This window comes from Ipomoea triloba, chromosome 1, assembly GCF_003576645.1.
Source record: "Ipomoea triloba cultivar NCNSP0323 chromosome 1, ASM357664v1".
Taxonomy (NCBI): Eukaryota; Viridiplantae; Streptophyta; class Magnoliopsida; order Solanales; family Convolvulaceae; genus Ipomoea; species Ipomoea triloba.
Genome location: NC_044916.1, coordinates 24,353,744 through 24,365,321, shown reverse-complemented (window position 1 = coordinate 24,365,321; position 11,578 = coordinate 24,353,744). Strand labels below are relative to the sequence as shown.

The window sequence follows — 11,578 nt, the reverse complement described above, 5'->3', positions numbered from 1 at the left end:
TGATTGTGAAGGGTAATTTTCTAGGAAAGGTGGAGGTGGTGTTTCATACAGTTGTAGGTGATGATTGGGTGTATGAAATGGATAAGGATATGGAGGTGATAATTGATATGGAAATGGGTAATGGTATGTTGGTGGAGGGTAAGTATAGATGGGATGGGGGTAATAATGATATGGTTGGATTGGAGGATTTCTATAGAATTGTCTTCCATGAGGTGGGTAATCATGGGGATTCATTTTAGCACTCTTCGACAAGCTTACAAATGTATTGCAACAAGAATTTCCACCACAAAAGCTTAGCCAACAACAAATATTTGCAACTAAAAGTAGTTGCAAGTGAGCACAAGATATACAAGGCAATTTAAGCTCACTTCTCAAACAAGGAACAAAAGTAAGTAAACAAAATAAAATAAACAAAAAGAAAGCAATTCAAGAACTCTTAAAATTCTACTTCTAAGATGTCAACACTATTCGAAACCGTTTGCCATCCCCGGCAGAGGCGCCATTTTGATGTTGTGTGTATGGTGGTGAGGGTGAAGGTGGTAAAACGAAGAGTCAATACTCCCCGAGTGTCGTGTCTCTCAAGGATGAGGAATGGGAATCGAATTGGTGTGTTGGCATCTAAGAGGTTGAAGAGAAAGAGTTACGGGAGTGCTAAGGGTTGGATTCATTTGTAAGACGGGGAAGGTCGATAGTGGTTGTGTAAAATAAAGAAAAGTAAAGTAGAGATTGGGGCTTTAGGCTTTTTCATGTGGTTTATCTTTGGTTGGTTTTGCGAGTGCAAGTCGTGGAATAGACTAGGGAGTTCATGGCACACTACCAAGTGGCGTCACACTTTGGACTCCCACATCCTCATTCAGTTGGGGCATTTCATCGAACACTTTGTCTACCACTCCTCTCGGATCTTGTCCTTTCAGACTAAGAGCGGAGATGTGGGTGAGTAAGACTCGTGGGTGGCCGCTATCGCGCACACACTCACTTCCTTTGGGTTTGCTACCTAATGTGGCCACAAAAGGCACAAAGCTTAAAGAACATCATCCACACAAGTTCAACAACCAACAAGCAAGCAATTCACAAATCAAAGCAATAATATTAAACATCCACATAGATCTACCATGGGGCCACCAATCCCCTATCTAATCTACTCTAGCATACTAAGAAACAAGAAAAGGAAAAGGAAATTCAAAGAAACAAGTATTGAATTAGAAATTTAAGAGAATGGTTACCACCCCTTGATAAAGGGGATCTTACAACCTTGATCTTGAATCCCAATCTTCTTCTTGCCCTTGATCTATTCTAACTATGGGTGGAAGGAATTTTCCCCCAAGAGGGGAGAAAACCCTCTAGATCTATCTATCCTATTCTACTAATTTTTCTGATCTTCTCCTCCCCCCTTATCCCCTAGGGCAAAAGGGAGTTATATAGGTGACAAAGAAAAGGAACAAATTTCCCAAACTAGCCTTTGGCTCCACCACGCTTGCTCACACGCGTGTGAGTGGCGTGGTGGCTCTCTGGAATAATTCCACGCCCAGCCACACGCGTGTGAGGCTGCGTGGGGCGCTACTGCATGTCGGCTTGTTCGTCTTTTGCTCTATTTTAGCTTCAAATCCCTCTCCAATCTGTGAAATACTTCAAAACTCTTTCTGGGAATGTTGTTAAAAGAAATTGATCGCATTTGAGCTGAAATGCACGATATTGTTGTAATTGGATGTCAAAACAATGCGTTTTTATCCTAATAAAGACCCCTTATAAGTGCTATTCTTGGTGCTTATCAGCTTTCCAGTACCAACTACATCTGGAGCATGAGCGGCTGCTGGAGGAACGGGATGCTCGACATTATGAGCTTCTAGAGGAAGTGAGCATGTAGATAACCCACCTCAGGAGGGAGCTTGTAAGAAAAGGGCCCAACACTGGGCAGTGAGAGAAGTGAAGGATGGGAGTTTGCTCGAAAAAAAATGATGAATATTTTCTGTTGATGACCTGAAAGTTAACTGTGGACAATATTTTACTTTGTTAATTTCTTTTTCATGTTTGTTGATACTATTCGGTAGCCTGTTGTTGCAACCATTTTTGACATTTCGTCCAGCCAAGGACGTTAAACGTAGCGCTCTTGGGAGGCACCCCAAGCCAAAATAAGAGAGAGAGAGAGAGAGAGAGAGAGAGAGAGAAACCAGGGAATCAGAAAAAAAAAAAAGGGAAAGGTAAAAATCATATTCCTTATTCTTTGTTGCTGACCTTTAATGTAGGAAATTTTTGAAGGGTTGAAACATGGACGGATGTTTAATTCATCTTTGGAGGGATACGTAGTGTGGTATATTTTTCTATCCCTTTTTCACTATGGATGCCCTGTTTGATTGTTGATATGAATATTCTTATCCAGGAGTTTGTTTAATTTGGTGTACATATGATGAGTAGTATGATCTTGTTTATAAATTATAAATGGGTATTTTAGATGTTGCCCAGCCTCATAAACACTTCTAAGTGTGGAAAGGCAATTCTTGTTACCTATTTGGATGACCCTTGCCCTTTTTCACCAGTCCTCATGGTAACATCGAGGACGGTGTTAATTTTTATGTGTGAACCTTTGTTTCTTAGTACTGTCCGGGGGCTAATGAATCCGGAAGGGAATGCTTGGGATGTGGAAATTTTGGATGATCTTTCTAATTCTCGGGATAAGGACCTTATTCTAAAGGTGCCTATCTCATTATCTCAAGGGGGAGGGGGATGCTTTATTCTGGGTAGGGGAGGGTAATAGAGTCTATTCGATGAGAAGTGCTTATCGGTAGCTTGTTGGAGAGGTGGATGATGGGAGAAATGTCCATTGGGCTAATATGTGGAATTTCCAAATTCCTCCAAAAGTAAAATGTTTATTTTGGAGTCTTTGTTTAAATTATATTCCAACAAAAGGTGCTTTGATTGTGAAAAGAGTGGTTGTTGATTCAATTTGTCTTTTGTGTGGGGTAGGGAAAGAGAGTTCTATTCATATGTTTTTGACTTGTGACTTTGATGTACAAGTTTGCGGTGCGTATGGGAGAGTTTGGGATCATGTTGAGGGGGAAGATTTTGGGGATTGGGCTTCGACAATGTTTAGTGGGGGGGACAAGAGGGGAGTTATGCCATTTTATTCTTATTTGTTGGGGGATTTGGGAAGCACGAATCAAGAAACTTTTGAATAATGTTTCTAAAGAGAATGGCAGGGAGTGCGTAGAGTTAATTATGATATTAGCCGGGGAGGATGTAAGGGAGTTGAGTGGCGGTAGTCACCGGGGGGCTGGTTCTCTAAAAAATAATGATGCAGCTTGATATCTACTATTTTGCACAATAATTCACCCCTTATTTTAGTTGTATTTCCCTTATCCTAGTGAAATTGGGAATTGTTTGTGTGTTATATTGTCCAAGTGTTGAATTATCTACAAGAAACAACAAAGAAAGAATTTTGGAGCATTTTGGACAAGTTCTGGAAGAAAAGGGAATTACAAGGAAGAAAGGAAACAAGAATACAAATTGGAAAAGAATTGGAAGTTGCCTAATGGGCCAAGTGAAGGATGTTTGTATGGGGTGAGTGGGTATGTGAAGGTGGTAAAACGAAGAGTCAATACTCCCCGAGTGTCGTGTCTCTCAAGGATGACGAATGGGAATCGTATTGGTGTGTTGGCATCTAAGAGGTTGAAGGAAAAGAGTTACGAGAATGGCTAGGAGTTGGATTCATTGGTAAGAGGGTAAGGTTGATAAAGGTTGTTTAAAGTAAAGAAAAGTGAAGTGGAGATTGGGGCTTTAGGCTTTTCCATGTGGTTTATCTTTGGTCGGTTTTGCGAGTGCAAGTCGTGGAATAGACTAGGGAGTTCATGGCACACTACCAAGTGGCGTCACACTTTGGACTCCCACATCCTCATTCGGTTGGGGCATTTCATCGAACACTTTGTCTACCACTCCTCTCGGATCTTGTCCTTTCGAACTAAGAGCGGAGATGTGGGTGAGCTAGACTCGTGAGTGGCCGCTATCGCGCACACACTCACTTCCTTTGGGTTTGCTACCTAATGTGGCCACAAAAGGTACAAAGCTTGAAGAACATCATCCACACAAGTTCAACATCCAACAAGCAAGCAATTCACAAATCAAAGCAATAATATTAAACATCCACATAGATCTACCATGGGGCCACCAATCCCCTATCTAATATACTCTAACATACTAATAAACAAGAACAAGAAGGGAAAATTCAAAGAAACAAGTATTGAATTAGAAATTGAAGAGAATAGTTACCATCCTTGAAAAAGGGGTCTTACAACCTTGATCTTGGAATCCCCATCTTCATTCTTGCCCTTGATCTATTCTAAACTATGAAGGAATTTTCCCCCAAGAGGGGAGAGAAAACCCTCTAGATCTATCTACTCTATCCTATCAATTTTCTGATCTACTCTTCCTCTCTTTAGGTTTAGGGCAAAAGGGATTTTTATAGGTGACAAAGAAAAGGAACAAATTTCCCAAAATAGCCCTTGGCCCGACCACGCTTGCTCACACGCGTGTGAGTGGCGTGGTGGTTCTCTGGAATAATTCCACGCCTAGCCACACGCGTGTGAGGCTGCGTGGGACGCTACTGCATTTCGGCTTGTTTGTCTTTTGCTCTATTTTAGCTTCAAATCCCTCTCCAACCTGTAAAATACTTCAAAACTCTTTCTAGAAATGTTGTTAGAAGAAATTGATCGCATTTGAGCCGAAATGCATGCAATTGTTGTAATTGGATGTCAAAACGATGCGCTTTTAATCTAATAAAGACCCCTAATAACTGCTATTCTTGGTGCTTATCACCAAGGCCCATCTATCTCCTATATATTCTACTTATTCTCTACAATTAAAGGAGGTTCCCTTACAGAGTTCTGAACCCTAGTTAGATTATTTTCCCCTTCTCTTTATATTTCCCTAGCATAGTTTAGATTAGATTATTTAATTTCAAGCTTGGAATCTCGGATTGAAGTTGGATTTGTTCTTTATCAGTTAAGTTCTCTTATTCCTTTATTTACTTTCTTCTCAGATTTCTTGCAATGTTTATGGTTATTTATTATTGCTTTGCTTTGTTTACTCCAATCATGCGTGAGTAATTCGCCTATGGGTTTGGATTAGGGATCCATTGTTAATCTTGATGTTCAATTGGTAATTATTGCATAAAGGGATTGAATCTTTTACCTAGGGTTTATGTTGATTTGGGGATTTCTTTCTACTTGTTATTGATTGATGGCCACAATTAATTGCTAGTCTAGGAGAGGGATTCATTACAACGAAAGTTGGATGGAGACCTCAAGCCTTACCAATTTCAACCTAATTTTCCTACTATGAGAATAGGAGTAATTTTGGGGGCTTACAATGCTTAGGTGCTTAAGGTTATGATTGATGCATCACGACAGTGGGGCAATTGTAGCCTAATTCTATTTATTGATTACAAAAGTAGCTGAATTGAATTCTTATGTGCATTGCCCATAAATCCCTTGGTTAATTATTCTTTCCCTAATTCTGAGTTGATTGGAACATCAAGATTACAATACCCTAATTTAGCCCATTCCTTTGTCATACAGTTTATTCCTTAATCAATTGCTTTCTTTTAATTCTCGTCATTCAATTTTAGTTGTTTGGATTCTAGTTAATTCACATACTCTAGTGCCTAGTATTCTTAATTCATACAATTACGTGCCATAGCCCCAATCCTCAGCGGAACGACATTCACAGCCACTTTTACACTCTCATCTATACATCATCACATTTTGGCGCCGTTTCCAGGGATTGGTTTATTTGGTTTTGATTTTGTGATTAATTTCTTACTAGTATTAGAGCTAGTGAATTTTAGGAGATCAAGTTTTATTTTATTGTTTATTCAGAAAAAGAATAAAAGTACCCTTTATTTGCACTAACCCATAACCAATCTTGATTATGTCACTAACCCTTTATTTGCACTTATTGGCTTCGAGAGTTTTAGGACATCGAAGTAGACATGGAGACCGGAGACAGTAGCAATACTGGGCAGCCAGCCCATACTGGTGTCAACACACAACAGCACCCGAGGCAGAGAGAGGCAGTTGGGGACAACCCTGGAGTTCGTGCTGACCCACCAAATCCGAATGTCTAGAATCAGGCACAGAACTTCAGGGCCGATCCAAACCCGAATGTCTATGTTGGGAGAGGATTCGGAGCTCCTTTCATGCAGCAGCAGCCTGTGTACCAGCAGCCAGGCTATGGGGTTAGGATGCAAAATCTTCTCAATCAGATGAATCCCAACCTGTTTCAGCAATTTGCCCAGGAGGTCCCACAAGCAAATCCCATGGCAGCACATTTAGCCCCTGAGTTCACTGAAGAAGATTGCATTGTGTACCCAGGAATTGAGGCCAATAATTTTGAGTTGAAGGCTGCTCTCATTCAGATGGTCCAGAATAATCAGTTTGGAGGATCTCGGGTTGAGGACCCGAAAACCCATATTGTGAATTTTGACAGAATCTACCAGACCATCAAGATGAATGGTGTTCCTAGTGAGGCCATCAAGCTAAGATTGTTTCCCTTTTCCCTGAGAGATCAAGCACAGAGTTGGTTGAATTCCTTTCCGGCCATCCATTTCATTACCTGGGAACAGCTCCACAAAGCTTTCATGCAGGAGTACTGTCCTCCTTCCAAGGCTGCCAAGTTAAAGAAGCAGATCCAGAATTTTCAGCAGTTTGGCAATGAAGATCTTCCTGAGGCTTGGAAGAGATTTAAGGAGTTGAGGAGGTAGTGCCCAAAGAACTTGATGACCCAGGTGACTTTATTTCATCATTCTATGAGGGATTGACTAACCGGTCAAAGATTATTCTAGATACCTCATCCTTTGGGGGTATTTTCATTGATATGGGACCGGCAGCTGGAGAGCAGATGATTGACAGGATCACCTCTAACAACACTTACTGGTACACTGAGGGGGATGATATACCCAAGAGAGAGAAAACATATGGGATGTTCGAAGTTGAAGAAAAGATGGCAATGCAGGCTCAGCTGGATTCTATACAGCACATGCTGAAGCAGATAGTACAGGGCCCTACTCAGAGTGTCCAGGCAGTTGCTCAGCCTCCACTGATTCCACAGAATCCTTATGTTCCTAACCCATTGTAATACCCAGTTATTTTACAATATGGTTCGTAATTATATGAATTTATTGTTAGATATATGTGACCAAAAAAATATTTTGAGGGTATTTTATTAATGTTATTTTAAAGATATTATAGTTTCCTAATTCATATTATCTTATGAATATCATATTGCATTGAGTCTAATATTTTCTCAATCTGACTAATCCTAATATATATCTATATGTAAATATGCCCTATCATATATTTATAATTAAATTCCTAATCCTAATTATATTTTTCCTCTACATATATATATATATTATTTTATCTGAGATAACCCTAATTCCATATATTTCTTTCCTCTCTGTGTCGCCATTCCCTCTCTCCTAAACAAATAAAACCCTAATTTTCTCCCTATTCATCATCAATTAGTCTCAAACCATCAAGAACTTCTAGTAGGTGCAGAAGAGTTTTTGCTCTAGAGTAAGTATCACCAAATTATTGTTTTTCTTAATAAAAGTATTATTATTTAATCCTACGTGTTTATTTTGAATTGTATATGAATATATTTTATGTGGTATATAGATTATGGTGATTTTATGGTAATTAGAAGGAATGATTAAATTCATTGTAGCCACTGTTTGAGAAAATTCTGACTGGCGCAGTTTGAAATCAAAATTTGTGAAAAATACTTTTTGAACTCTGATTGGCATGAAATTTTATTTAGAGATCCTAGACTTATGATATTTGATGTATATAAAATTATTTTGTTGGGGATATGCTTCATTATTTCTAGAAAAATTTCGTAAAGTTGTGAGTTAAATTTATGTGCAGCGCAGTGTTGGGGAAAAATTCGAAACAAATACTTCTAGACCTTGGATTGGTCTGAAAATTTTTGTGTATAATCTAGACTTACTGTACTTATTATCTGAAAATTTTTGTGTTAAAATATGCTCCCAATTTTCCTTAGAAAATTCTACAATCCAGGTCATAATTTCTGAAATTTCTGTCAGTTTCTGTTTCTTGTGTTTTGTTGATTATTTGTGCCATTGAGAAGTTATTTAATTGAGATTATATGCATATGTGTTGGTTATAGAGGTTGGAATATTATTTTGATGGGAGGCATATCAATATTTTGGAAAAATGCATACACTTGTATATGAAATTCAAGTGAATGTTATTAGTAGTCTATGTATTAGTTAGCTACAAAGCTTGTGATTGAATTTTGAAAATCTACCATCTTGGAGTGACATATGAGAAATAATGTTATCTTTATTTTTATAAAGATGGATGATAAAAGGTTTGGTTGGGTTGTGATGCCCTTAATGAATTATAAGATGTGTAGTATCCTGTTATGAGATTCTGGATACTTGGGTTAAGACCCAGTTGGTTGTATAATGAGCAGTAGAAACGTATCCTGTCTCCATATGACTTTTGATTTTGTTATTTTGAGGAGTGGTTAGCAGAGTCTACCACTAGGGTATTTATCCTGTTGAGTAGTAGTCATTAGAAACGTATCATGACTACTAGGACTAGTTACTACCCATTGGACTTGGAAACCCATTGGGGGTGTGCACACTTAAGGTATTAGTTCTGTTCCACTTAAATGGGATTTTTGTGTAATGTTCAGTAGAGTGATTACTGTTCACTAGGGCTTATTAATTAAGACCCTGCCCATTATTTGAGATTAAATGGGATTTTTGTGTAGTGTTCAGTAGAGAGATTACTGTTCACTAGGGCTTATTAACTAAGACCCTACCCATTATTTGAGAGTGAATGGGATTTTGCGTAATGTTCAGTAGAGAGATTACTGTTCACTAGGGCTTGATGAAAGAAGACCCTGCCCATTGTATTGAGATTGGTGTTCCTCCATGTATACGTACATGTATATATTAACAAATGATTTTGAAAGATATACTACTTTTGAAATGTTCCTAAAATTTCTGTTGTGATAAATACTGATTTGGAAATTATGAATTATGAGTATTTTTGAGTAATTTTGGGTTTTGGAAGTCTTGAGTATTTTTGGAGAACTGTGAGTACTTAGAATATTGTGAGTGTTGCTTATTTGCATCTCAATGTTCCAATAGTTTTAATGTAAACACTTATACATATTATTATCTACAAGTTGTGCTCCTATGTGCTACGTGTAAATAGTTATTTTAGGAGGTGAATTAAATCTTACTTAGCTTTGCGCTAACTTTGGATACTTTTTGAGTATTTTTTCAGGGTGTATCTGCATGAACGTGGATGATGAGAGCGAATCACCTAGAGAATTTGTCATTTAGTTAGATTAGTTAGCTAGTTGGTTTGTTAATTGTCTTTGTACTAGTACGTACCTTGAATTATTTTAATTTGGTTGTTTTTAGCCTTAGTGTTTAGGTATAAGAGAAATACCTAAGCGTGGCAGTAACACCCATTTCCTTTTGGTTAGATGTTTGAGCTTCTGCAATATTATTAATTATTAATGATTTTATTACAGATATTGTAAGAATTTTGGATATGGAAATGGGGGTGTTACACCCTTACTCTGTGCCACAGGTACCTCTTGTAGCCTGTTGTGCAATTTGTGGTGGAAATCATGCAGCTCAGACATGTTATCTGTTAAACTCCGGTAACCAAGTCCTTCAGCCTAATGTGGAGCAAGTTGATCTCATTGGTTATTCTAGACCACAAAGCCAGGGGCAAGGTTATGGGAACTATCACCAGCAAGGAAGAGATCAGTTTGTTCCCTCTTGGAACAATCAAGGAAATCAAGTGAGGAACAATCCACCAGGTTTTCAAGGTAATCAAGGAAACAGAGGTGGCAACCAAGGAACTCAGTGGAGAAATAATCAAAATAATCAGAATCCCAATCAAGGGTAGTTCCAGCAAGGGAATCAGAATTTTGGGAACAGTCAGGGTCAAGGTTTCTCTAAACCTTCTCAGGATGTAGACATGCAGACTTTCATGAACACTATGATGGCTCAGATGGGCAAGCTACAAGCAGAGATAGAGAGTCTCAAGGCTCAGCAACAAGGAGGAAGTAATCAGTTTTCTAATCAAGCCTCATCTTCGAATGGTAGATTGCCAACAAGCACAGAAAATCCATGGCACCAAGTGAATGCAGTCACCACTAGGAGCGGATTAGCATTGAAGGATCCTCCACTTCCTTCAAATGATCCAGTGCCTGAGAGAACTGATAAGAAGGATGAGGGCATTCAGGTTGAACATGTGCTTGATGATAGTGAGGAGGAGCCTATGGTGCAGAGAGATAGTGCTAAAGGAAAAGCCCATGTGCCAGATGAGAGTGCTCCGAGTAAGAAGCATGAAAGGAAAAACAAGAAGGTATATGACTCGGTTATACCTTGCAACCTACTACCATATCCACAAAGGTTGTGGAAATCAAAGGAGTCTGATAGAGAGAGCAAGTTCCATAAGATGTTAAATACCTCAGATTCCATCGTACAAGAAGTTTCTAAAGAATATTTTAGGCAATAAGAAAAAGCCAGAGAAGAGTGCAATGGTGGATCTGAGCGAAGGAGCCTTGACCTGTGCAATTCTTCAACATAAACTACCTCCTAAGCTGAAAGATCTAGGTAGTTTTGCCATTCCTTGCATCATTGGTGGATTTGTAGTTGGGGGTGCTATGTGTGATCTGGGTGCTAGTGTTAGTCTTATGCCATATTCTTTATGTAAGAAGCTCAACCTGGGCACACCAAAACCCACCTCCATGACCCTACAGATGGCAGATCGCTCCATTAAGCGTCCGGTGGGAGTTCTTGAGGATGTCCCGGTCATGATTGATCAGTACTTTATACCGGGGATTTCGTTGTTCTGGATATAGAGGAGGATGCCAAGGTTCCTATTATACTTGGTAGACCTTTTCTAGCTACTGCTGGTGCACTTATTGATGTGAGGAGAGGAAAACTCGTGATGGAGGTGGCTGAGAACAAGATCGAGTTTGACATATTCAAAATGGCGAAGCACCAACCCTCGTATGTTGATGAGTGTTACTTGATAGAGGGGCTGGGTGAGTGCACTGATGAACGTAGAAAGATTGAGTTAGGGGATTTTCATGTTTCCCCTATTGATCCTGAACCCCCTGAGAAGTCAAGTGTTCTGAAACGAAAGAAAAAGTTCTTTGGTCCTGATGGTTTCTACAAAAGATGGATGAGAGAGCTGTCTAAGTTTAAAAGGCCACCGGATCGCATACTCCACAATCCCACCTGATATCCATGAGGTTGAGTCGAGCTGACGACAGTAAACTTAGCGCTTCATGGGAGGCACCCCATGTTATCCTTTACTTTTTGCACTTTATTTTTCTGCAATTTTCTTTTTATTTTAGTTCGAAGTAGAGTTAGGAGTTTTTCTTTATTTATAGGGGGTTCCTGGGGTTGTTTTTGGTGTGAGGTTTGCATTCTTTTACCTTTGAGAGAGTGGGGAAGAGTTAAAATTGAAGAGGTTATGCTTTGAAATAGTTTAAAAGTGCTTTAGGGTCTATTTTGGACTAACTT

The 11,578-nt window shown here is 39.1% G+C and overlaps 1 protein-coding gene across 1 annotated transcript; it reads left to right on the top strand.

Annotated features, from left to right (window-relative positions):
• Positions 1-9,590: 9,590 nt before the first annotated feature.
• On the top strand, positions 9,591-11,294 carry LOC116010969. Its single transcript, XM_031250462.1, has 4 exons — positions 9,591-9,867; positions 10,018-10,409; positions 10,519-10,756; positions 10,873-11,294. Exons 1-4 carry the CDS (start codon positions 9,591-9,593, stop codon positions 11,292-11,294), a joined length of 1,329 nt encoding a protein of 442 aa, XP_031106322.1.
• The last annotated feature ends 284 nt before the right edge of the window (positions 11,295-11,578 follow it).

Bases quoted from the DNA above. Each gene is read 5' to 3' on its own strand.
- LOC116010969 (XM_031250462.1), top strand. From the start codon at position 9,591: ATGGGGGTGTTACACCCTTACTCTGTGCCACAGGTACCTCTTGTAGCC. The intron at 10,410-10,518 runs GTATATGACTCG...TAAATACCTCAG, and splicing joins ATGAAAGGAAAAACAAGAAG to ATTCCATCGTACAAGAAGTT. The intron at 10,757-10,872 runs GTAAGAAGCTCA...ATGATTGATCAG, and splicing joins TCTTATGCCATATTCTTTAT to TACTTTATACCGGGGATTTC.